General features: G+C 46.1%; 3 protein-coding genes across 13 annotated transcripts in view; 1 reads left to right on the top strand and 2 right to left on the bottom strand.

Annotated features, from left to right (window-relative positions):
• The window catches only part of LOC139350665 (filamin-C-like), a 40,668-nt gene extending 33,277 nt beyond the window's left edge, over positions 1–7,391 (bottom strand). For 5 of the 7 annotated variants that reach the window (XM_070992182.1, XM_070992181.1, XM_070992178.1 and 2 more), the window contains exon 1: positions 6,569–7,390. In XM_070992182.1, coding sequence (XP_070848283.1) covers positions 6,569–6,947 — 379 coding nt within the window. In that variant the 5' untranslated portion in view covers positions 6,948–7,390. Of the gene's footprint in view, positions 1–6,568 lie in introns of all 7 variants that reach the window. The other 2 variants (XM_070992175.1, XM_070992180.1) reach the window with 2 other exon arrangements.
• A 4,889-nt stretch (positions 7,392–12,280) lies between these two features.
• ccdc136b (coiled-coil domain containing 136b) lies at positions 12,281–21,279 on the bottom strand. 5 transcript variants are annotated; one of them, XM_070992376.1, is made up of 10 exons: positions 21,150–21,279; positions 19,545–19,777; positions 18,903–19,193; positions 18,614–18,688; positions 18,233–18,532; positions 17,850–17,967; positions 17,399–17,636; positions 17,046–17,180; positions 14,421–14,535; positions 12,281–12,766 (listed from the first exon to the last, which is right to left on the bottom strand). In XM_070992376.1, exons 2-9 carry the CDS (start codon positions 19,594–19,596, stop codon positions 14,431–14,433), a joined length of 1,314 nt encoding a protein of 437 aa, XP_070848477.1. In that variant the 5' UTR covers positions 19,597–19,777; positions 21,150–21,279; the 3' UTR covers positions 12,281–12,766; positions 14,421–14,430. The 5 variants fall into 5 exon arrangements, with proteins under 5 accessions (XP_070848477.1, XP_070848480.1, XP_070848479.1 ...); XM_070992379.1 differs by lacking the exon at positions 14,421–14,535 and having other exon boundaries at positions 21,150–21,272; XM_070992378.1 differs by lacking the exon at positions 14,421–14,535 and having other exon boundaries at positions 12,281–12,769; positions 21,150–21,272.
• Positions 21,280–21,381: 102 nt separating this feature from the next.
• On the top strand, positions 21,382–26,657 carry sco2 (synthesis of cytochrome C oxidase 2). Its single transcript, XM_070992131.1, has 3 exons — positions 21,382–21,463; positions 24,275–24,422; positions 25,223–26,657. Exon 3 carries the CDS (start codon positions 25,235–25,237, stop codon positions 26,060–26,062), a length of 828 nt encoding a protein of 275 aa, XP_070848232.1. The 5' UTR covers positions 21,382–21,463; positions 24,275–24,422; positions 25,223–25,234; the 3' UTR covers positions 26,063–26,657.
• The last annotated feature ends 113 nt before the right edge of the window (positions 26,658–26,770 follow it).

A 26,770-nucleotide genomic window follows, 5' to 3' on the forward strand; every position in this document is an offset into this window, starting at 1 on the left:
GAAGCCTCTCACACACACACACACACACACACACACACACACACACACACACACACACACACACACGGCAGGTGGACAGCAGCTGTATAAATGTGTGTGTTGTTGTTTATCTTGAATAACCCCGAGAGTGTTCAACCTCACAAAGACTATTTAAAGACACACACCCACCCACACACACACACACCCACACACACACACACACACACACACACACACACACACACACACACACACACACACACACACCTGTGACCTATAAAAACCTAAAGCGTGCGTTTCCAGCCAACAGCTGGAGGGTCGAGATCCTCGAGAAACACACAGTAACGCACACACGCACGCACGCACACACACACACACACACTGAACTGGACAGATCATTATGTGTGTTTTTGTGTCGGATATGACAGGAAGTGAGGACTTAAATCAATCAAAAACAGGCTCTTCAAAGGCTTCTCCTCCATCGTCATAATGATCACAGAGAGCAGCAGTCAGAGTACAGCAGTATCAGCGTCAGTACACACTTAAAGTACCATCACAGTGGACATAAAGTAATGGTGTCTGTTGCATCAGCGCTGCATTCATGTGTTCGTCTCAGATGAAGCTCATTGTAATGACTTCACGTTCCGTCGTCCTCATATTACAACATCAAACTTGTGAGTCTGCAGGACTAAAGTCATCAAAACGGGCAAAAAAGTTGAATACTTCCATCTGAAGTGTACTGAAGTAGAAGTACAAGGGAGAGGATTTCAAGTAAAGTACAAGTACCTCGAAGCTGAGCTGAAGCACATGATCAAACGTAGTGAACTAGTTTCCTGCACTGAGTGTCGGCCTGTCGAGGATCTGTTGACCCTCCAGCTGTTGGCTGAATGCTTCAGACCAACTGTGACGACAGCTGACACACACACACACACACACACACACACACACACACACACACACACACACACACACACACACACACACACACACACACACAGGCAGCATTCATCACCCCTCCACCCCCCGGCTGGGACAGACCACATGACGAGGGGGGGTTGACAGGAAGAAGACTGAACCTTTGTTGTTCAGAGTCAAGCTGAACGTGAAGGATGAGGCAGCAGATCAGTTTTATATCAGAACTCCATGAAGAAAACAGACGATATTAGAATTAAAGGATAACTGCACATGAACGTTCACACATGACATCTCTGAAAAGACGCTGACCTGCATGATGATGTCATAGTGATGTCACAGCACTTGTGGTTAGTGGATTCTGGTGATCAATGAATATTTCAGTCATTTATCAAACTGTGTGCATTAAATATAAAGACATGAATGTTTGTTGAGGTCAGTTTCTGTAACGTCTCACACAAAACAGCAACATTCTGCGACTGACAGTGATTTTCATTTTTCATTCATATTGAAATGAACTTTTCAAGAAACAGTCGAGTCACTTTTATCCCTGAAGCCCAAAGTTCACTGATCACATTCAGCTTCAGGGGCGTCATCACAGCCTCCTCTCAGAAAAAGACAAACTGCCCAAAATGATCAATAATCATTTCACCAGAACACTACGAAACATGTCCAAAGTGTGGGATTCAATGTGTCTATGCAGAGAAAACCTCACTCTCAGCCCGATTCCTCTGAAAAACAAGCATTTCTGAACCTCTCAGAGCTCAAACTGAGGAAACTGATATGAATCTAAACTGCACACATTGTTCTTTAGGTTCTTTGGGTTCTTTAATTCCTGTTTATCTTCAGCTTCAAACTGTCTGAATCACATCGACAGTCGCAGATTCACTTTCCTTCATTTCTAACACAAACCTGTTTCTCGAAGGAGGATGAAACTAAGTAGTTTTACACAGTAGTACTGTTACTTTTACTTCAGTTAAGGGTCTGAATACTTCGTCTAAATGTCTATTTGTCCAACAACCACAAAATCTGGGACACTGCTGGAGATTTGCTTCATAAATGATAAACTGATGATTGAAGCTGGATGAACTACTTCCCATCTTACTGTTTTTACCCTCCAGACAACCGTCGCCATGTTAAACCTCACTTCATCTCCTGCTGGAGCCACCATGAACCTGACCTCTGACCTCTGACCTCTGGCCTGCTGCCACACACTGGCTCAGAGCGAGGCTCGTTGTGCTGAATGCGCTGAAGATGAAGTCGCATTAGAAAAGAGGTGTGGTATTGAACACAGTGAACGTGAGCGTGAGCAGCAGCTCTGGATTCACCACATTCAGATGAGCAGATCTGAATCCTCTCAGAGCTCAGACCACATGAGTCCAGGACGGAGGAGGAGGCACCGAGTGTTTCCTCGCGTGAACGTGGACGCAGGACAGTTTGGATGTTTGCACATTCGTTTGTATGCAGACGATTCGGTTCTTTACGCAGACGACAGATAAATGTCTGCAGGTTGAGCTCAAAGAGCTGATGGCTGTCTGAGTTAAACCCTCTGACCTTGTTCATCAGTGACAGGGTTCATGTCTACAGGCTGGCGGTTTCTCTCCCATAAACTTCAAACTTCACCTCATCTGGTTCTTGTCGGTTCAACTCTGCCTCACACGAGAGCTTCTGATGCTTCCTTTTCATGATTGTTCTGACTAGAACGTTCCGTCTCAAGCAGAAGACATCCTCTCCTCCTCAGAGCCGCATGCTTTCTGCTGCTGGAAACATGAGCTCATCATCTGTCGGGGCTCAGGAGGCTCGGGGGGGTCGGGGTCTGATTTGGAAACCCTCCAGCTGATCTGCAGACTGCAGCCACACAGAGGAACCGGCTAATTGGTCCCAGTTAAAAACAGCCTCACATCATTAAAACAGAAACCAGAGGAAGAAACTCCCCGTGAGCAACCTCTGACGTTCTGACACGGTCAGGGTTCAGGTTTCCGGTTCTGAGGGTGTTCTGTGGTTTTGGTGGTTTTGCAGGCACACGGTCCTGCTGTTGGACCTGAACAGAGAGCATCGTCGGCGTATCACCGCTCACTTCAGCTGTTAGTTGTTGTTATTTCATGTTTATGATGCTTTAGTGAACTCTTCACGTTCTAGTCGCTGACCTTTGACCCCGTGAAGTCAGAACGATCAGTTTGATTAGACTCCAAGTTACTCAGAGTTCATCTGTTTTATTGATTGATTATTGATTGATGACGAGTCTCCCAGTTTCTGTCAGTTCCAGTAAAAACCTACGAGCCGTCTGATTGGTCGTCAGAGTTCATGTTTGACACCTTCAGATTTAATCAACGTGTAATTCAACAAAGTTTAATGTTCAGGTTTGAACAAAAGAAGACGAGGAAGACGTCTGCGACACACACACACACACACACACACACACACACACACACACGGCTGTCAGATAAAGTGTGTGTAGTGCATTAGTATGAGTGTGTTGGGGGGGTGTCCTGGCTTCAGAAGGACATTCCTGCGTGCTGACTGCTACAACACATGGAAACCATTACAGGCTGGGCGAGAGACACAGAGAGTGACTGGAGAGAGAGAGTCTGACAGCAGTTTAACAGCGAAGCAGAACATTTGTGTCACATGTGACTCACTGAGCTGATAATTCACTGTTCCTGCTTCTGTCTCTGCTGCCGAGGACGCTGCAGGCCTGAAGGGACACTCATGGAGACATAACCCTAAACACAGGACGTCCAGACTTGTCTAAAGGTCCAGAGACGACAAAGACTCAAGAGAGACACTGAACAGTGGACGCCAGGTCCTGTCAGTCAGAACTGAAACTGGCAGAAGACAAATGTCTTCTGTGACACGTCAAACACAAACAAACATCCTTCATAAACTGTCTTGTCTTCTCTGTGTGCTGAAACATCAACTTCATTATTTAAAGACGAAGACATCGTGTGTTTGACGTCACATTTTAAAATCAGATGTAGAATCAGATCTTTACGGAATAATTTGACAATGAAGACAGAATCTCTGAATCCCTCGACATCATGACCAAAGGCTAACACACGCCTCTGATTGGAGGCAGGCCAATCAGAGGCAGAGCAGGGCGGCCATGTCCAGGTGTTCAGACCTGAAGGAGTCCTACAGAAAATCACATCTTCAAACAAACTGTCCGAACATCAGTCGACTGAAGCATCGAACAGTGCTGAGAAAAATCTGCCAGCAAACGATGATCAGAAGAATTCATCAACGGAGGAAGAAGACGAGTCAACAGCCGTCCAATCAAACTCAGCGTTCTGTGAACGAGCAGCAGCCTCAGAAACCGAGCGGCCGAACCTGCAGGAGGTCTGCAGCAACGAGCAACGGGAACGAGGTCACCTGATCTGTGTTGGCGTGCACAGCACTGACCACAGCGGCGCCATTTTATCTGCCGTCTGTCAGCAAACTGAACCAGAGCGGACCAGAGCTGGTCCAGCAGGAGTCCAACAGGAGTCCATCAGTCACGATGCAGACCTGAGGTCAGCCCAGCAGTCTCTCTGTGAGTCTGATTTTCCATGTGGCAGATCTGAGGTTTCCTCTGCTGAAAGCTGCACTGAAAAACAGGCTGTTTAACGTCTGATGTGATTGGTTCTGACCAATCAGCTTGTCTCCCTGAACACTACAGTACCCACAACCCTCAGCTGCTCTGCTGCCATGGTTACTGAGGCCATCCAAAACTGATCCAGAATCAGTTTAATGTAAGTAAGTCAGTTTTCTCAACAGGGTGATGTTTAGTTCAGATCACTGTTAATTTGAAGCTCTGTGATTGGACGGCCCACTGGAACAGTGTGACATCACCACTGAACGCGATCTGCTTTCCAGGAAGTTAAAGTGTTGGAATCATGTGATCAATAAAAGATGACGGCTGAGGTTCAGACACCAACATTACAGATTATCAGAGATTACTATTGATTATTAGATTATTAGAGATTAGATACTATCATCCAACAGATCATCAGATCTGAAAACTGATCCTGGATCACATTAAATTCAGATTAATAATCTTGCCGATTGAAATCAAACTTTCTTTTATTGATTGTTTCTGAGAACTGTGACGTCTCGTGTTACAAAGAGCATGAGATTGAGATTATGAGATTATTTGTGTCAGTGTGTCACGAACAGATCTCTGGGATCTACTGAGATCCACTTCATGTTCCCGTCACAGACGATCTGGACTGAAGTGGATCTCAGTTCACCGTTTCCTCTCTGTGTGTCTCGTGTCTATTTTCAGCAGCTGTTGGTGGAGGGAGAGCAGAGCTCAGCTGTCCTGCCATCAATCACCTCATACTCGTACACCCCCCCCACCACCCCCCCACCAGACCCTGCCCCCCTCCAGGCCTCACAGATCCCCGACCCTCCAGCAGCCAAAGAGTCCCGGCGTGAACGAAGCAGATGAACCGTAAAACGTGGTTCTAAACAAACCACCAGTCAAACATTAATCTGATGCAGCAACACGTTTCACAGACTGAAAGATGTGGAAACACCTGTTTGGATCGTTCCACAGGTAAACAGGCTGATTGGAAACAGGTGAGAGGATCATGACTGGGTGTGAAAGGGGCGTCCTGGAAAGGCTCAGTGGTTCATAGAGGACGGAGCAAGTTCACCACTTTGTGAACACATGAAGGATGAAGAGGATGAACACGTGATGAACCAAAATTTAAAAAATCTAAAAGATTCAAAGCAGGAAGAAGCAAAACAACGTCCACCAGATCAAACTGCACCAACACAACCCAGTATGAGCCCAGTATGAGCCCAGTATGAGCCCAGTACGAGCCCAGTATGAGCCCAGTATGAGCCCAGTATGAGCCCAGTATGAGCCCAGTACGAGCCCAGGCTGGAAGGAGTCAGTGGAGGTGATGACTGACATGTAACAGAGTACTTTTATACTGTTTATTTGGTATTTTACTCCACTACATGATTGTACTGCTGCTCTGAGATCTGCTGTGGAGGATTCACAGGTCTGAGGTCAGATCCACATCGATCCACATCGATCCACATCGACAGGTCTGCAGCTTGATCAACAAACTGACTGCAGATCAGCTGATCACAGCAGTAAAACTCATCTGTTTCAAGCAGCTTCATGTCTAAGTTGAGGAATGAGCAGCCACAGATCAGGATGAAGCCTGAATTTAAGGAGGTTTAAGGCTCATCGGGTACATTTTAGGGCTTTTTAAGGGCTAAACTAAAGCAATAAAGGTTGTTTCAATGAGTTTTAAGGAGAATTTGAAGAGATTCACTGATGAATTATTTGATCTTCATCGTATAATTAGATTTATGATGAAAACCTGATTTTTTTTTTATTGTTAAGGTGAAAATTCAGTTCCATCATCCAGTTAATACACCAACAACGAGAGGCAGCAACGACCTGTCCACCTGAGCAGTGGACAGGTGAGACACGTCACGTGTTTGATATTAAGCACAGGTCACATGACTGATCATCGGGTATTGATCCAGTTTGAATAATCAATAACTATGACGCGTTTCCGTTTCTACACACTCAGTCCTGGTGTCTCTAAGCTCGTGGCGGCACCGTCACCATCACCTTCATCAGTGAACTCTCAGCTCACGCGCTTTGTTGAACTTTTCGTGTTTTGCGTAAATTTTGCGTAAAAACTCTCCAAACAAGCCGCGCGCGCGCCTCACTCACCGATAGAGACCAGCTTGATGTGCTCTCTCTCCAGGAACTCCAGAGCCACGGAGACGTTCTCCAGCTTCATCTGCCTGAAGTTGGGTCTGGAGTGATACTTCCTGTACATCTTCTTCTGGCTCAGCACCTCCAGCAGCCCGATCAGCTTCAGCCCGTCGCTCAGGTCCTTCTGCAGGTCGCTGATCCGCTTGTTGATGCACTTGAGGTGCTCGTTGCACCACCTGGTGAAGGTGTTCTGCTGGATCTTCTTCCACGGCGCGTCCTCGGCCAAGTCCTTCTCGGTGGCCGGCATCTCCTCCTCCTCCTCGCCGATGTCCGCGGTGGTCTGGTAGAACTGCGGCGGCAGCTGCGGCTCGAAGTAGCTGCTGTTGCTCATCATGGTGGCCTCCTTTTATAGCACAAAGCGGAGTGGGAAGAGAGGAAAAGGCAGAAAAAAGAGAAAAGAAGGAGAAGTGGGGCTGCAGGGGCAGTGCCAAGCCTGCTGGGAGTGACGCGCTTCACCAAAGTCTGCGTAAAAGCGTGAAAGCGTGCGGTCACAGAGCAGATCCCGGGTCCGTCAGTCCAGGCCGGGAGGTGTCATGGGCTCCTGCGGGACTACAGTGTGTGAGGAACGTAAGAGGAGAGTGGAGAAAAGGAGGAGGACAGAAGTTTTTCCTTTCTTCCTCCGGACAGACTCGCTCCTGTGTCCGGGTTCTGACGCGCAGACGGCGGCGTGGAGGCCTGGAGAGAGTCTGGACTGAAGTGGATCAGAGGTTTAAAAAGCTCGGCGTCACTCAGCTGGACTCCCAGGAATGCCCCTGCCATGACCATATACAACTGCAGCCCGGGCATCCTCTAATCCCGCAGAGATACGGAGGCTGCAGCTCATTGGGCAGCGGCGGGGCGGCGGGGCGGGGCCAGGACGGACCCCCTCACCCAGGACCCCCACCAGCGGCACAGGACCCGGGGCTCCACGGCCACGGTGACACCTCCGGGTATTTTTAGAGGCTCCAAACCGGGAGAGACACCGGCCGTTTGTGAAAAGCTACTCATAAACCGGTGAAAAGGAAACTGACGTCACCTGTGGGGAGCCAATCAGATTACTGTGTCAGACTGACCTGCTGAACTTTGTTTACTTGTTTTCAGTCACTTTTTGTCCTCACCTGTCTCTTCCTGTCTCCCAGAAATCATGATCCCAGCAGAGAAATGGACATATTCATAACTGAAGCTTTGATCAGAGCCAAAGAGATTCATTGATTAACCGATCAGTCGATCGACAGAAAGACAACAAATACCTCAGCTTCAGATCATTTCCTTTGAGTGATGCGATAATAAATTAAGTGTCTGAACGTCAGTCAGACGAAACATCTGATGAGATCTGATCAGCTTGGACTTCAGGGAACTGTGACGGCGGTCGGCCTCTGAACGCATCGTCTTCCTCCCTCTGATCTCACCTGTCATCATCATCAGGTGAGCCGCAGCTGGAGGGCTGAGGTGAAACCTTTGAAGCTCTGAGGCGACGTGGTAGAACGTGACATGAAACATAACATGATACAACATATGATCATAAAATGCATAAACACAATAAAGCAGACTAAATGTTCATTAGGCTGAAATATAGAATCAAAATTCACTCAAATATGAAATAAAAACATAGCAAACATTAAAGACAAGGATAAACTGTTCTTTATTTTTCAGCTCATTTACAAAATGTACAGACCGTTTAACTACAATCATCACAAAAAACTAAAACGCCAAACCGACATTAAAGTTGTGCAGAAACATCACGAATACGATGAATATTGAGTCCTTCAGAGAAGCAAAGGAACACAGAAGAACCAAAGCAGAACAAGCAGCAGCCAGGTGACGACATGCCGCTTCAACAGACAGGTTCAGGTTAGAGTTCACACGGCTCACCTGACACCTGACAGCGACCACCTGCGTCGAAGCCAACAGACGAAGAAGTCCGAGGAGAGAAAGCGTCACGTTCTCTGAGGTTCTTCTCCAGAGTTTTGAGGTTCATCTCTCAACATCAACAGCTACAAATAGCTAGCACAGGTTGCATTTCCTGACTTTGTAGCTATCAATGCTTATATAAACACCTAAGATAATATTGATTGACTGATTTTGATGCAAACTTTTTAGCGGTTATGTTGGCCCATGTTGTTCCCCCCGCTTTCATTCTTTGTGCTGAGATAGGCTAAACACATCTTTGTGTTACAAAAAGCTACAAAAAACTAGCACAATGTCACTCATGCTCAGAGGTTTCTAGCTGCTGGAAATCAGCTCGTTACAAGCAGCTAGCATAAAGGTGGAAGTGCTGTTTGTAGCTACCATCAGTGCATGGGAATACAGCTGAAATACTGATCATGCTTACAGGGGTACATGTGATAGTTAGCTACACTGGCTAGCAGTTTCCTTATGCCCCCAGTCTTAATGCTAAGATGAGCTCAAGACGTCTCAAACATCAGGCTCTGGAGAAAAAGACTTTAAAACATCAGATTTTTTCATTTTTTACTACAAAAATAGTAATAAAACAGTTGAAAGTAACTACTGGAAGAATTGGATTAGCCTACAGCGCTCATGCTACCACTGTCATATTCAGTGAGCGTCGTCTAACTCGACGGCTGCTACAGCGTCTGAAGCTACTCGACTATTTTCATGCAAATGTTCAACTTCATGAGATCTAACATGCAACACTGAGCCGACTACAGCGAGCTAACATCTGTCTGGACGGCGCAAAGGATGGACTGATGCAGGCTCTGATCGCAGTGTGGAGTACTCAGAGTACACCTACCAAATAGTCAAGGTGTTTTTATTTGATAAATGTTCAGTTTCCTGTCACAAATGAGCATTTGATGAAAGAAATCTGGAAACATGAAAACGTGCAGCTTTGTCTCGGATGTGTTTTGTTCCTGTGGAAGTTAACGCACACATTCTTTCAGAATTATGATTTGGACACAACTTTAATGCAGAAATGCATATTTCCGAGCAAAAACCTTCATATATTTGCTCACATTTTACAGAATTTAAGAAAAATTTAAGAATGCATTTTGCTCATAAACATCATCAAAAGGCTGGACCTGTCAAATATCAGCTGGTAGAGATCAGCCGGCCGTTATCAGTCCATCCTTAAGCTCCATCTCTACCTCTGCTACATTAATTTGCAATAATTTGACAAAACCTTGCTACAGTCTAATCAGCTGTATGAAAATAACTTGCTTTAAAGAGAGCACCAACTCAGAGTCAAACTGGAACTATGCTACGTGCAGCACAAGACGTGAGCGAGTATAGAAAGGAGAAAAGCTACATAAGAGCAGGGTTTGTGCAGATAACGTTAGCATGCAGCTTCCAGGAAGGTTTCTGCTTTAAACGGACCAAAAACTACAAAAACAAAGCGAAGAACAGGCCGACCAGCAGTGATTCAGTCAGCATCCACGCCTGCTCCCAAACTCATTCACATTTTACAGGCTGACGCCGTTTCCTGCCAGACAAACTACAACAAGTCACAAGCAAAATGCCAAATCACATTCTGACACATTATTGACATCAAGACACAAGTCCAGAGTACAGAGATGGTAAAGACGACAGAAAACTGAGTGTCAAATCTACGGAAGCCCAGAAGAAGAAGAAGAAGAAGAAGATAATGAAAGGAAGTCAAAGTTCAGATGTAATGAGACAAAAGCAGGAAGTACGGTGTCTGTTTGGATTCACTACATCAAAATGATGAGATTTAAAATGATCAATCAGGTCAAAATATCTCAGATTTTTTTAACTCAGTATCTCAAAATTATGACTTTCATCCTAATTTCAAATCCATACATTTCGAAGAAAACCTCTCAAAAAATTTTTTTTTAAAAAGCGTCATCAGCTTCATCGTGTGCAGTTTGAGGCCTGGAACTAATTCACACAATCTGTTTGTCCGATTAAACTGATCAAAGTCTGTCATGCAGCAACTGTAAGCTCTTAATGACACATGCTGTTAATGATGTAGAACAAAACAGGACCTGTTACGGTCCAATCAATGCCCTGCTGTTAACCCCTATATATATATGTCACTTAATCATCCTAAATAGGTAATTGTAATATGGCCTTATTTTACTTTAAACTCTGACAGTTTGATAAAATCCTGCTTCATCTGTCACAGTTCATCACAGTTCAGTCTGTTCAGTGCAGTGTTTCAGATATTTTGTCCACACTCTGTCATGTTAAACGTCAGTATCATATCGCTGGTGTTTGTATTTAAACTGGAATGTCTTTCATTTTGAAGGTGTTCAGATTTAGTAAAGGTCACAAACAACAAATGATAAAAGGAGTTAAATCTAAACACCTGACGCCAACCTGCACAGGATCACAGTCATTTGAGTGTGAGATTGGATTTTCTATGATTATTTGGTCACCAATTAAATGTAAACATGAATCAGGCATCCATTAGGATCCAGTTAAAAACTGAAACTTGTCTATGTGCAAAAAAGTTGGTCGGGGGGGATTTATTCACCCCCAATAAAAGGCTGAAACATCTAAAGTATGAAGAAGAGAAAACGTGTTCATTCTGACCTTCTGTCACAAAGATCTGTGAGAAACAGGTGGAATCCAGATTTTCACAGCTGGAGTTTGAGATCTGCTATACAGCCCCACGTGGACACGATTCAGACAAAAACTATTATAGGGCTGTTTATGGTCTGTTGGATGGTTTTATGACTATTTTTAAGGTAGAGCTAAGCTAGAGCTATTTTTAAGGTTGTTTGGTGGTTCCAGATCAAGGAAACAATAGTAAAGGAGTCCCACAGGGTTCCATCCTCGGTCCTCTTCTATTCAGTATTAAATATAATGAGAACATGAGAATGATCAAATATTTTGTATTGTTCCTGTCTGAATGGGGCTGTATAAGATCTTCAGCTTTCCCCTAAAAACTGAAACACATTATCAGAAACAAACTGTTTGTTGTGCAAAAATATCCCTAAACTTTAAAGCCACTCTGGTTCAATCTGAGCTTAAACCTGGAACACTGAAACCCGCCGACACAAATAATCTCTCATTGGAATGATTCCAACAAATACCTCTCTGAAGTTTAAAAAAGTGCTGTGTACTTCTGTACATATACTACTTTTTTGGTACTATAAACACATAAATACAGATGTTTTAGCTTGATCTGTAAAGGGACAGGTAGGTAAATTAAAGATGATTGAGTTAATTTTTTCTGTCAAAGTGCTGTTTCTTATCCTACAGAAAAAAAACTGTTAAATATTCCACATGAACAGTTATTTTTGGACAAACGTGAGGACATACAGCATCAAACAGGACTGAAGCAGCAGCACCTCGTCCTAGGCGTAACTCAGTGAGTGCAAAATGTCCTTTGAATCTAGTGCAGAAAAATAAGGCAAAGAATTTTAGAGCTGAAACAGTTTTTCAATCGTTGGATTAAAGAAAAGACACGTGAAACAATGGGACGATCGTGTTGAACTTCGTCAGCAGATTCATGAAGTTTGTCTTCGACTTCACTTCCTGCCCTCCAGCACAGTTTACAGTCTGAAGTTTACTCAAAATCTTTTTCTAAACTACGTTTATATAGTAAAATCACCTCCTCTCAGCCAGTAGTGTTAGAGTACTGCATTAGAGTACTGCATTAATGTAAAGATATGATAGAGATAATAACATGACCCTCTTTTGATACTATAAGTATATTCTGCTGATAAATAAAAGTAGTACTTCTGTACTGTACTGTAAAGGAACATTTTTGAGTGCAGTACTTTTACACTGTGGTATTACTGCTTATACTGAATACTTCTTCCACCTTTGTTTAAGATGATCTTCCTCTAAATACACAACATGGCGGCATCTAGTGCAAGTCCTGGATCGTGATGGTGGATGTTTGAAAAGCTGACAGTCGATCAATGAGCTAATCAGACGACTTACTGCACGAGGACGACCTGCAGGAAGAGTTCAGAGTCTTTGTGGACAACAGTCGTCTGTCTTTTCCCTCAGATGTCACCGACGTCTCAGCAGTGTCGTCCCACTAAGCAAAGTGATGCGACAAGCAGACATCAGGACAGCAACATGTATGAGGGCAGCGCTGGATGGCTGACAGCAGTCCCAGACGTCCCAGCGAGGTCACTTCCTGCGTAGTCCTCAGGCCCTGGTGAAGCCGGGGACGACCAGAACTACAATGGCTGCCACGGCAACCGCTGCCACCGCCACGTTCCAGCCTTCAGCGCCGCTCTGCTGAGGAAGAGGCGAACTGTCAGTGGAGACGTCTTTTAAACGTGAAGACAAAACAGCCGGTGGTGAACAAGGCGATTACGACAAATGAGGATGACTTTAAAAAAAGATGTCCTCCACAGACTGTTTCCACGTGGATCTGAAGACGCTGTGAGACCTATTCATGGTCAAAAATAAGAAAAGAATTCTGATACTCGATTACAATTTTAACTGAATCATAGTCATTTTTATTTTAAAATGTTCTGGTTAATGCTGTTTTCTGGCAATAACTAGCTTCCATACACACATTGACACTTTTAATGGAGTGGTGTGTCTCTCTCTGTCTCTCTGACTGTGTCTCTCTGTCTCTATGTCTCTCTGTCTCTCTCTGTCTCTGTGCCTGTGTGTCTGTCTGTCTGTCTGTCTCTCTGACTGTGTCTCTCTGTCTCTCTGTGTGTCTCTCTGTCTCTCTGTGTGTCTGTCTGTCTGTCTGTCTCTGTGTCTCTCTGTGTGTTTCAGCCCTGAGCAGTGACTTGCAGTGTTGTTCCTGTCAGTCGACCTCTTCTCTCCTTCAGCTTCAGTAATGACTGACAGCCTCTCGGCCACATTCGCTCGTTCTTCGTCACCACAGAAACCTCATGACGAGTCATGCTCATCAGCCTCGCTCCTCGTGGCGCCACTTTGCCTTAAACTGAATGTTTTTCACATGCAGCTGTCAGCTGAGCTCAGCTCAGTGTTTGGAGGCCGTGACGCTCAGAGAGAGCAGTCACGGCCTGAAAACATTAAATCAAAGTGGACTAGAACCACCTGAGGCCGTCTATGGATCAGGGTTTATCAGCAGTGTCTTTGGTTCAGGTCTTTTAAAGGTACTCTCTGGAGCCGGCCCCTGATTTGAACCAGGTGATGCCACAAAGAGTCCTGCTGACTTCATGCTGTCCCACTGATGGAAAGATGGTGGAAAGAACCCAAAGAAACCCTACAACCATTGCAGCATCATTGATCCACACAGCGAACTCCACAGGGTACCTTTAAGCTGTTCTCAGACCAAAAGCCAAAAATCAGCTGCAGGTAATCATCATTAGAAAGTAACGTGTGTCCACAACAGACGAACTTCTGTCCTCTTTCATTCTTCACCCTGCCCTGAAACTATCACTGCCGGCGGCGGACAGCTGACAACACTTCTGCCTTCAGACGACGTCGGACGACACGTTGTATGAACCGTTTCTTTTCGGGCATAAGCCAACTTTCTGGGCGTGGAGGTGAGTTTGGTGCTTGGCTGTGAAGCAGGTCTGACTGTCGCAGAGCTGCAGTTAACGTTTGACTTTTCATTGACAGTAACCTGAACTGTGCTGTCGGTGCCGTGCATGAAGAGTAAACTTTATTTTGGGTTTTGCAGAATTCAGCAGAAGAAATTTGTGTTGAAATCAGTTCAGCAGCCAGAAGAGGACACATGAGTGCAGGTTTGGACATTCACAGCAAAGAGAAACCTCATGTCAGATTAACCTTTTCAGTCATTAACTGTAACGTCACACATTACAGACAGAAGTCACACTCGTCCCATACAAACAGCTGCTGTGCACAGAGGCAGTTATCAGAGTTTAACCCCTCTGTTCAGCCACTCACGGATGCTAAAACGGGAAGAGCGTCTGGTAGAGAAAGAAGGGCGTGGCCATACCTGGTCCTCACTAGGACGCCAGCTCCTCCCACCAGCACCAAATCAAGGCCACTATTACAATCAATCCTATGAAGGGGATGGAGAGGACAGGGGACTCTGACGGACGAGTGCAGTTCTGGGGAAAAGACAGAGGGAAGGAGTGTGGGGGGGGGGGGCGTGGTGAGAGAAAATGAAGGCATAAAATAATCAGAATAAGAAAGTCAGAACGTGTCAGGAAGAAAGGCGAGCGTGCAGCAAACCAAAGCAAGAAGAAGAACAGATAAAATGATGTGTAGAAAAAGAAGAGAGAGGCAGGTTGACGGACAGGTTTGGTGGAACATCAGCAACCATCAAATTTACACAGAATTTGATTCAGTTCATCGTAAAGTTCATGTGAAACAAAGGCGATCAGAGAAAAGACTGACAATGGAGGAAAGAGAAGAAACAGAACGAGCAGGCAGTTAGAGAATGACATTTAAGATGGTTAAAGACAAGATGGAGAGCTGTGGGAGCAGTTTATCACCTCCAGAGTCCACCTCCACCTTCTCAGGTAAAGATCTCCACCAGGTCCACTGTCCCACTAGCCATGGAGGACGAGAACGTACGTGAATGATAGGATGGACAGGAGCTGAGGTGGGACCAAGTCACTGTTCACCATTCCCAAGTCAGGACTCGCGTCGGCAAGAGAGGCAGGTCCCAGGTCCCAAGTCTCAAACTATGACACTCAAGTCCCACGTCAAGAAAGGCCAGTCCCAAATCTCAAGTCAAATCCCTCAGGAAGGAAGTGAAGCCTCAGACAAGCAAGTCCCAACCAAGTCTCCACTGTTGACCTTCAGGTACTAAATCATAACAAGTCCCATGTGTTGTCTCAAGCCTTGATAGCCAGGTTACAAATGTGGTGGCAAACTTCTAATCAAATCCCAATTCAAGTCTCAGACAGGCAGGACCTGTGTCTAGACTCAAGTGTTGACACTCAAGAACCAAGCCGAGTCCTGAGTCCTGAGTCACAAACAAGTCTCAGGTCATGTCTTGAATCAGTAAAATCAGTTCCAATCAAGTTCCAACCAAGATAAGTAGACTTCATGTTTAGGCTCAAGTCTAGTCTCATGTTCCAAGTCATGTTCCAAAAGTTCCAAAGTCCAGGTACAGAGTCAAGATGGGCAAGTCTCGAGTTTAGTCTTAAGCTTTTACACTTAAGTCTAGTCTAAAGTTCCAAATGTCAAGTCAAGTCTCAAGTCGAGAAGGTCCGCTTCCTGAAGTCACAAACAGGCAAGTCCCAAGTCAAAACAGTCCTATCCCTAATCAAGGGCCCAGCCCAGGGCCCATGACACTCAGATCCCCAGTCTGGTCTGAGGACTGGTTCAGACCCTTCCTGAAGGCTGCGTGGAGGGGGCAGTCAGTCGAGCAGAAGAAGAAACAAACAGATGACAAAAACAAACTGCCCAGAAGCGACAGATGTTAAGAACAAGCTTACGTCACAACGCTAAAACACCAGCAACACAAGCAGAGCTGCAACTGCTGCAAACCAGAAAGCAGAATGACAGATGAGGCATCCAGAGAGTTTCAGCCAAGCTGGCACCGACCCACATGCAAACAGTACAGACGGACTTCATGGTGAACATCATGGGTTTGAAGAACATCGTCAAACAGGTCTCTATGTGGTGGTTTTTCATGTGTGCACTGCGTCGCACATACTTTAAAGGTTTTTATTTAGTTACCTTCATCCTTCAGCATTAGAGGAATGTCAGACCTTATTTATATTTCTTCTCTCCAAATAAAGGACGTTAATGATTAATCATTAATCGATGCTGCTAAGAATGTAATTGAATAAAAATATATAAAGTGACAAAGTGTGTTTAGTGTACTGGAGCAAACATATCAACCTTTATACCACAAGAGGGCGCACCTTACAGTTCAGAGACAAGAGCAGGACAGGGGAAAACAGTGAGGCAGGACGAAGAGGTCAATAATTGTCCAGCACGGGAGCGTGACACTGTGAAGAGGACAATCCTAAAATACAGATCCAGTACAACGCCGCAGATTCACCACCTGAACGGTCGAAAGTGGAACATCATCCTCCAGTGAACTATCGTGTGTCGGAGTTTGATAGACGAGCAAGAACCCAGAGGACATGAAGTCTGTAAACATGGAGGTACTTAACTACACTGAGCCAGGCTGTCGCTTCTCCTCAAGAGCTCCAATCTTGAACTGCGTTGAACAGCAGTACAATGAAAAGATGGCGAGCTTAAAGCTGCGTTACATCACGGTTACTCAACGCCGCTACATCGACGAACAAATCAGAGGTCCCGGGGTCAGATGCACAGCAGACCACCGAGCAGATGTACCTTATAAATCATCAGTGATTAATCGATTATTGATTGTTAACGTGTTCAACTATGAGTTAAGGAAAATTCATGTTTACAGCCTTACTCCAGATGTTTGCACCCTGAACTGAGCTGTGCAGGTGCTGTTACCTGATACTAAGTGCATTCAAGTGCCAACCAAGAAAGTTTTAGCCAATAAAACAGATTTTCATGCGGGAGGAAAGACGTTTTCACCTGAATAAAAGTCAGGAATCACACACAGGTGACTAGAGCACACCTCCGTTTAACAAAGCACCTGGGCCGTTGACCTCTGGCCTCTCACCTGTGACTTCCTGCCCACCAGTTTCTGTAGCTCGGCCTTGCAGCGCTGCAGCTCCTCCTCGAGCGCCACCCGCTCCCGCTGGCTGCTGTCGTACAGCTGCTGCAGCTCCACCAGTTCACCCTTCAAACCATCACACTGACAGGAAGAAAGAGGGTCACAGAGCAGCTGAAGGGATCAATGCATTTGATCCAGACTTGCTGCTGTAATCTAAGATGTGCACAAACTGCTGAGCAGGTGGAAACGAACACATCACATGGACCACAGAAATGACAGCAAACAGCCAGACAGATAAACCGTCGCTCAGCTGCTGAGAGGTTAAATATGTGTGCAACCTGAAAACGGCTGGCTGATACCTCTCTCTGGACTTTATGAGCCGTCTCCTCAGCCTGTCTCAGTTGGACCTTCAGGACATCCAGCTCCGAGCTGCAGACCTTCTCTTGGACTGATGAAGGGTCCCAATCCTCCAGGGCTCGCTCCTGGTGGTCAGGACCAGACTGAGACAGGGTGATGTATGAGTCAGCCTTCACTCGGTTGTCCTGATCCCGCTTAGTGGCGCCCTCCTCTCTGACTGCCAGGTACACATCATCACACCTGTTCACCAGGAGGACGCAGCAGTCAGAAGACGTCAGGTGTCGATGTGTGCATTCACATTCAAAAAGTTTAAGGCATTACAGTTCTACACAGGTGATCTTGACCTGATTGAAATGGTCTTTAACCATGTGATTAAACAGAGCAGTATCACTGATCTGTGGACGTGTGTCTTCTGATGCAGTAGATTGACTGACAGCTGGGTGGACCACTCACGTGTCTCGATGCTGCTGCAGTTGCTCCACTTTGCTGCTCAGCTCTTTGTTGTCACTGGTCAGAGTCTGGCGCTCTTCGGTCAGAGAGACAAGGTTGTCCTTCAGCTGACTCACATCACCTGAACACACAAACATGGCAGCAACAACAGCGGTGAGTTCAGTCTGTTATTACTTTGCTTTCCTCCACACAGGTGATGAACCAGATACCTGTGAGTCCAGGTGACCTCAATTTTAGATCCCTTTGAAATAGAAATCTACATCTTCTTATGACTTTCACTAGATCTGCATCAGCAACACTGAAAACAGGAAACTGCTAATGACTGGGACAGAGACACGCCCCTCAGCTGCTGTCAATCAAAGGCAGACAGCGACATGAGGAGTTACCGTGTGCGTGAGGGTCTTGGTTCCGGCTCTTCATGCTGATCTCGGCTCTCAGCGTCGTGATCTCCAGCTCGTACTCCTGTGCCGTGACGTGGAGGCGCTGCAGCTCCGCCCTCAGCCGACACAGCTCCTCCTGCAGGGAGGCGATGTCGTTCTCCCTCTCCGCCGCCGCCTCTTCAGCTGCCTGCTGCAGCATCAGCACCTCCTCCTGAGCTGAGCGGAGCTCCTCCTGCACCTCCTCCAGCTCGCTCTCCTTCTCCTCCTCCAGACTGTCCATCTCCTCCTGGACCGAGCGGAGCTGGGCTGCAGGAGGAGGAACCAGAGTTGAAAAAGGACTCGTGTACTCTGGTACTGCGACAGACAGGAAGTTACAGGTGAGCGCACCTTGAAGTCTCTGGATCTGTCTGGTGAAACTCTCGGCCTGATGGGCGCTCGCCAGGCGCTCCTCCTCCAGCAGACCTGAGATCAGAGAAGAAGAAACAGACGAGGCTGAAGACGTTCTCAAGACATCCTTCAGTTCAGCACAAACATTCAACATCAACACGTCTGGAGATACGAGCTTTTCACTGAAACTGACAAAGTGGAGTTGAGGAATAAAGTATCACAAAATGAAATACTGCAGTGAAGTACAGGTACTGGTAGTGTGGTGCAGTACTGCAGTAACTGTACTGACCCTGCAGCTCAAGGAAACTCTCCTCGTGTCTCTGGGAAACTTCCCTGGTCTCCTCCACTTCCAGCAGCAGCTGCAACACCTGAGCTCTCAGCTCCTCCAGCTCCTCCTCTTCATCCTTCCCTCCTCCTCCTGGCTCCTCCTTCTCCTCCATCACCTCCTTCTCTTCCTCCTGCTGACCTTTCTCTCCATCTCCCCCCGTCTCCTCCTTCTCCTCCAGGGACTGCCTCTCTTTGGCCGTCAGAGTTTCTGCCAACATGATGGGTTTCTCCACCTTCATCTCGCCCAGCTCGTCTTCACACAGAGAAACTGGTTTAAACACAAAACTTCCACAAAACATCAGAAAATCTGATTTATTCAAGTTTAACTTTCATTCAACCCAAACGTTTCGCTGCACTCTGGCTCCATCTAGTGGTGGAGCAGGAGAAGCACATCTGAGCAGCAGCTGTTTGTTTGTTTACGTAAACAAAATCAAGACGTCACAAACACAGATTCATTCTGTGGAGTATTTCTACTCTGTGGTAATAGTACTTTTACTAAATAACAGCGGTACTTCCTGCTCCAGCGTGTTTTGATGTGAGCTGTTATTCATGACTAACAGGAGGAAACAGTCAGTAAAAGCAGGAAACAGTGAAACAGACTGACCGGATGGATCGAGGACCTCCTCGATGACGGGCGGCAGGCGGAGTCCGTCCATGTTTTCAGCTGATGGAGCAGAGACGCTGCTGCAGAGAGGAGGAGGAGGATCAGAGCTCCACGCTGAGCGCTGAGGAGGGGGGAGGGCGAGGCAGACAGAGCCTACGAAGGCTCCTCACGCTCCGGGCAGGCTGAGCCGCAGCATCCCCTCCATCCCGCCGGAGCCCAGAGACAACTGAAGGCTGGAGGGGAGCAGAGGGGAGGAGGGGAGGAGGGGAGGAGGGGAGGAGGTGAGGAGGGGGGGAGGTGAGGAGGAGGACAGACAGGGAGCTGCGACAGCTCCACCGATGCTGCACCACACAGGTCGATACTGATGCCGATACATGAAGGAGATGAACTGCTGCAGATGAAGGAATGACTGTGTTCTGGACTCACACAGTTCTCACCTCCACAGACCACATCCTAAATACTACAATACCCATGAACCTCTGCTGCTGCTGCTGCTGCTGCCATGGACACAAAGACAGTGATGCAAACTCAAAGCGCTGAAGGTTTCATCACTTTTCTCAGCAGTGACATGTGACAGTTCATCAGGCTCTGTGAGTGTGTGTCTGTCGGTGAAATGCATCCTGGGAGTCGTAGTTGACTTTGAATTTGTTCGTTCACTTTGATCAAAGACATTTTCTCTCAGTCGTTCTCTCTGAGAACATGAACGTCACTGCAGGAGGTGTGAACACCTGAAAGACCTCGTCTGACTCCCTGCAGACCTCCTGACCTCCTGACCTGTGACCTCCTGACCTCCTGGTCCAGGTGTGGAGGTTCACACCTGAGGAGGATCTGCAGAGTCAGTCTGATCAGACGCAGCAGCAGCAGCTTCTACATGTTCACAGCACATTTCTAAAGAGTCAGAATCTGTGACTGCAGAACACATGACACAAACGTGGTAGTCAGTAGTGGAGGAAGTACTCAGGTCTTTTGTACTAATGCTACTATGTAGAAATACTGTTCTACAAGTAAAAGTACTACATTCATCAGTGCAGAAGGATCAAAGCATTAACACATACTCAAAGTACGAGAAGTAAAAGTACTCTGTACTGTAATGTAATGGCCATATCAGAACTCTATATATTCTAATTATTGATGCATTCATGTGTTCATCACTGTAATGCTGCGGCTCATTTTCATGACTTCATACGCTGCTCTGCAGTTTGTGAATTTCATCAAGGGTCAATAAAGTTTTATCTTAATCTATAAAAACACACTGAGGTGCTGATTAGATTTTGGATCATTAATCTGAATCAGAATCGATCAAGTAAATGCAGTGAAGTAACAGTACTCTGAGACGTAGAGCTAGTACTTAAAGAGTAGTGCAGTAAATGTACTCAGGTGCTGTGAAGCAGCTCTCCTCCCTCTGAACGACCTTCCTCTGTTTGTCCTTTGATGTGAATCATCTTTGTGTTCCTGTCGCTGCTGCACACATCAACCTGCACCACACACACACACACACACACACACACACACACACACACACACACACACACACACACACACACACACACACACACACACACACTCACACACACACACACACACACACGCTGCGTGAATAAATACCTGATGTGCAGATGCAGCTGGTCTCTCGATGGCTTCAGTGTTTGCTGCAGACCTGTCCTCCTCTTCCTCCTCCTCCTCTTCCTCCTGTTGTCCTATATTTCCTCCTCAGCATCAGCTCCTCTCTCGGCGTGATGCAGAGCGACGTCACTTCATGCTACAGAGACACGGAGGCCATGACATGAATACACAATGAGCTGCATGACGTCACCCGTTAACCGTTTGCTGGCAGCTTCCCGCTCAGTCTGCGCTGCAGTCCGAACGCCTGCAGGAGGTCTGAGCAGAAAACCTACGTTTGGTCTGTCAAACGTCAGAAAGTGAGTAAATAAACCCCATCAGACGTCCGTGGGCAGGACGCAGGCTGCTGCTCAGCTGAAATAAGTGAATAAATGATGAATGAGTGTGTGCTGGTATCTGTACAGCTGAAGTGGAAAGACCTCATGCAGAGCTGGCTTCTTAGCTAGCACTTCTTTGTGTCTTGATGGAGCTAGGCTAACAGTTTCCCCCTGCTTCCAGTCTTTGTGCTAAGCTAATAAGCTTTTTTTGTATTGTTCCTTTTTTTTTCTTTTCTCTGGCTGATGAACTCTCTTAATTGAATTTGACCAGAGATGAAATTTACAGAAGATTGAATAAAATCTTTGAAACTGAGACTCTTTTCACATGAATGCTTGAAGGATTTAACTTTAAGCTGATCTGAGTATCATTTTATATGAACGATGAAGACGTGTGTCTTCATCAATCCTCTGATCTGTGATCAGTTTCCAGCACGTTTAATCTCAGGTGTTTGTGTCAGCTGCCGCACCGCAGGTGTGATTTGACACCAGGTAACAAACACTCTGCAGGACTTGATAAAAATGGAAATGCAGCAAACTCTCGACACCTCTCTCACGTCTGAGCGGTTGCTAGGCAACACGAATCGAGGCTGGGTAGCGTTTAAGGCGCCTGGATGAGAGGAAACAGAGACGAGTAAATACAGCAGTGAGGACATTCTGCCTTTGACCGATGACTGAGGGACGCCTTTAAAGGCCAGTCATCAACATGAAGCCTGTCATACCTGCAAACAGCCACTGGGGGCAGATTACTGTGAGTGACTGGATGAATTCATGTCCATGTTCATGCAGCAGGTCAGACTTCACGTCCTCCTCATTTGAACTTTGACAGAAGACGCAGCGTGAAACGTTCAGCCGACTGTTAGCTGTTAATTAAATCAGGTAAACACACTGTGAGCGTGTTAGCATGCTAATGTTAGCATTCAACTCAAAGCACCGTGTTGACTCAAGGATGACCCGTTACACTTTATAGTACTGCATACATGTACTGTATGTACACGGACATACTCGTCCACCAATCAGAAGGTCAGCAGTTCTAGTTTGTCAGTGACAGTAAAGTGTTATTTCCTGTGAATGTGTGTGTGTGTGTGTGTGTGTGTGTTTTATGTGACAGGAATATGAAGAGCTCTGAGTTCTGGTTCAGTCACTCTGAACTGGACTGATGTAGACCTGGACCTGCACTGACAGCGGTCAGGCTTTAGCAGAGCTGTGCTGTTTGTCAGTGCAGCGCTGCAGAGTCCGTTATGTAAAGGCTTCAAACTGGCCTACAGAGACTCTCACTGTCTTCTTCAGGCGTTACATAAGAGACGACAGCTGAGAGGGACGCGTCCTCCAGGTTCACTGAGACACCATCACCTGAGGACAAAGCTCAGAAGACACACACACACACACACACACACACACATTCACAGGAAATAACACTTTACTGTCACTGACAAACTAGAACTGCTGACCTTCTGATTGGTGGATGAGCTGCTCAGCCTCCAGAACCACAGCTGACATGCAGTACTGTAAGATAACATGCAGTACTGTAAGATAACATGCAGTACTGTAAGATAACATGCAGTACTTTAAGATAACATGCAGTACTGTAAGATAACACAAAGTACTGTAAGATAACATGCAGTACTTTAAGATAACACAAAGTACTGTAAGATAACATGCAGTACTTTAAGATAACATGCAGTACTTTAAGATAACATGCAGTACTATGATAAGATGCAGTACTATTAAATAAGATGCAGTACTGTAAGATAAGATGTGTGTGTACTGTGTGTGTGTGTGTGTGTGTGTGTGTGTGTGTGTGTGTGTGTGTGTGTGTGTGTGTGTGTGTGTGTGTGTGTGTGTGTGTGTGGCAGCTGATGTGACCTGGTTTCTTGGGCTTCTGTCCAGAGTTCATTAATAAAACATGGAGAAGCAGCAGAGGACGAGAGAGGTTCAGCTTCACCAGAGAGAGAGAGAGAGAGAGAGAGAGTTTCAATGAATGCAGGGAACATCCTGAGAGACAGAGGACAGATAAATTACCGATGTGTCCCAAAGAGGACCACAGAGGAGCGGGACTGTGCAGCACAGAGGGACGGAGGGGACGTTATTACCGTCACCATAGAAACAGAAATCTACCTGTAAGTCTATCAGGTCAAAACGTCCTCTGAAGGCTCCAGAGACAAAACGTCTCAGTACATGTGAGTCTGAATGAACACATTATTTTAAGCCTTTCATCAAAGTACTTTGTCCACAGAGACCTGGTTTGTTCAATAATAACGTGTTTGTCTGTTTTTGGTGGCTGGACATAAAGTCTTTAAACAAAGAGACAAATGTGACGATGAAAGAGGAGTAATGAAGTTTTTTGGTTCAAACACACAAACATTTTTCTGTGAAGGACATCTGTTAAAATACTTTACTGGTGATATTTCAGTGCATTTCAACAGAAATATTGTCTTCAGAATCAGAATCAGAATATTGCATGTGCAAAAAATGTGCAAAATGGAATCAGATGTGCAAAGTGAAATTGTAAAATATTCAACTTTTACAGCTGTTTGTACTGCAGGCTGCTTCTCGTCGTTCACTTCATGCTCACGTGTGATTTATGGTTCACTGCATGTTACGGCTCATTGAGGCGCCACCTGCCGGAAGCCCTCAGTACTACAGCTCCAGTCACCACAGGCACGAATCTGCTGGTGTCTGTAAATGTCCATTTATGTGATTTATTTTCCAACATTTATACGTGTAGAATAAGTGTTTTTTTATTCTTCATCTTTATTGTTATTCTATTTCCTCTCCTGCCTCCTCTCTTTTTAGTCGAATCAGCTGAAGTGAACTGAAGTTTATGTAAAAGCAGCTCATGTGTTTCACAACAGCCCCCCCCCAACACACACAGATGTGTGTCCAGGCTGTCGGTTACATGTCTGTCCCCAGAGGTTGGCTGTGTGGACACTGACTGTTAAAGGTACGTTATTATTATTATTATATCGGAACCGCACGCGCTGGTAAGCTAGAGAAGCTAACGGCTAAACCAGCTAACGTGTCATGCTAGTTTCCCAGTCCGTTAACATTAGCTTGAAAGCAGCAGGTTAAGGTGACTTCCGTGCGTTAGCTTCTGTGCTAAAGCTGGATGGGTTAACCTTAGTTTTCTGTTAGCTGTGATCAAATTAACCTATTTTTCATGTCGGAGTGTGAAACAGGACAGTCCGCGAACAGCTGCAGTCGAAAACTAGCTTGATACAGAACCACCAGCATAAGTACCGCAGTCCTGTTCGGCTAGCGGAGCGAAGCGGTAACTTCTGTTATTCGGTGTTAATAAACTTAACTTATCGTACGAAATATAAAAATCTATCCTTTCCAGAGAAGAGGTGAACTTCTGAGCAACATTTCAGGGCGGTTCGTGTCGGTGTCAGGTTAGTTTAAACTAATGAAAACACCACTTATTTCCAGCAAATGCAGATGAATTTCATTGAATTCAATACAACCGGTTTAAAATCCAACATGGCGCCTGACCGGTACCTGTACAGCGACGGTTACTTTTTAAATAAACGTTTTACATTCAAAATGATCCGTTTGTTTAATAGTACTCTGCACTTAATACTCTTGAAACTTCTTCTGATTATATTTTGGCATGTAGAGATATTGCAGGACTTGTTCTTGTCATATTTGTACTTGTACACAGTGGTATGAGTACCTCTACCTGAGTGAAGGATCTGAGTACTTCCTGTTTTCAGAGTATCCTGCTGTGTTGTGTTTGTGCTACAGGAGGACAGCAAGATGTTGGGGGTCAGGTGCATTGTGGGTGATCTGCATGGAGGACGAAGTCTCCTGAGACGTCTTCCTGCGGTCCAGAGGACATTTGTCTCCTCGGCACTGACCTCAGAGAGTCAGCAGTCCAGCCACCGTCTTCCTCAGCTTGTTCAGAGACGTCTTCTATCTCAGGGTCCAAACTCGTCCGTGGGTTCTCATAAACTGAAGCTGAGGACTCGTCTGGTGGTGACTCTGCTGTTCAGCGGCGGTCTGCTGGGGGCCTGGTGGTTCGTGCACTCAGAGAAGCAGCAGAAGTTGCGGCAGCAGCGGTTGGAGCAGCTGCAGCAGGTGGCCATGGGTCACGGCAACTTCAGCCTCCTGGACCACAGGGGGCAGCGCAGGACCAAGAAGGACTTCCTGGGCAGCTGGGTGCTGCTGTACTTTGGCTTCACGCACTGTCCTGACATCTGTCCCGAGGAGCTGGACAAGCTGAGCGCCGTGGTGTCGGCTCTGGACCGGGACGCCTCACTGCCGCCCGTCCAGCCCCTCTTCATCACCGTGGACCCGGACAGGGACGATGTCCCAGCGCTGGCCCGCTATGTCAAAGACTTCCACCCCCGTCTGATCGGACTGACGGGAACGTCGGAGGAGGTGAAACAAGCAGGGCGGGACTACAGAGTGTACGCCAGCCCCGGACCCAAAGACGAGGACGGAGACTACATCGTGGATCACACCATCCTGATCTACCTCATCAGTCCTGACGGGCTGTTTCTGGATTATTACAACAGGATGAAGAACCAGGAGCAGATCGCCGAGAGCATCAGGAACCACATCAGAAACTACGTCAAACTCTGAACCTGAAATATTTAAAGTCTGAACTTTGTCGGGTGAAAGCAGCCGCAGCCATGAGGACCATAAAGACTCAACCTGTTCTGTGCGTCAGGTGGAGCAGAATGTGACATTTAATGTCGTTCTGTCGTGTTCGAGGTCAGTCGATTCAGTCCGTCTGACCTCTCAGGACGTTTTGGAATGTCAGCGTCTTCTTGGACATTTGTTGACATTTTCTAGTCAAAACAGTCGATTATTTGAAAAAAGAATTCAGATGAATCAATAATGGTAACTGTTCAGAACATGGATCAATAATTAAGTTGAGCTGAATGATATTGAGAGAATCTGATTGGACCTGTCGAAGTACGAGTATGATGTATTATTACTTCCTTCCAGTGAATCTGTTGAAGTCAGTAACTGTTTGTGGTTCAGGTGGAATAGAACGAGCTGCTGGACAAACTGTCCCTGACCCTCATGTTGACCTGCTGAGGACAGAGGACATCATGGACTCTTCCTGTTTGGGATGGCAGCTGTTTTAAAGGGTCTGTCTGTGTTGGACAGTCTTTGTCACGTCCTGCTGATGTTTGAGACTCACCAATGATCAATAAAGTTTCTGATACATAAAAACAACACAAAGTCTGCGCATGTGGTTCTTATGTTTGTCATGAAGCAGGTTCATTTGACCAGGTGAGACCCATCGAGTGTCCACACCTGAAGGTGGAGACAATAGCCCGT

Source organism: Chaetodon trifascialis, chromosome 22 (genome assembly GCF_039877785.1).
Source record: "Chaetodon trifascialis isolate fChaTrf1 chromosome 22, fChaTrf1.hap1, whole genome shotgun sequence".
NCBI classification, from domain to species: Eukaryota; Metazoa; Chordata; class Actinopteri; order Chaetodontiformes; family Chaetodontidae; genus Chaetodon; species Chaetodon trifascialis.

Bases quoted from the DNA above. Each gene is read 5' to 3' on its own strand.
- ccdc136b (XM_070992376.1), bottom strand. From the start codon at position 19,596: ATGGACGGACTCCGCCTGCCGCCCGTCATCGAGGAGGTCCTCGATCCA. The intron at 17,968-18,232 runs GTAACTCCTCAT...TTGTGTGTTCAG, and splicing joins CCAAGACCCTCACGCACACG to GTGATGTGAGTCAGCTGAAG. The intron at 14,536-17,045 runs GTGAGAGGCCAG...TCTTTTCCCCAG, and splicing joins TGGTGGGCAGGAAGTCACAG to AACTGCACTCGTCCGTCAGA.
- sco2 (XM_070992131.1), top strand. From the start codon at position 25,235: ATGTTGGGGGTCAGGTGCATTGTGGGTGATCTGCATGGAGGACGAAGT.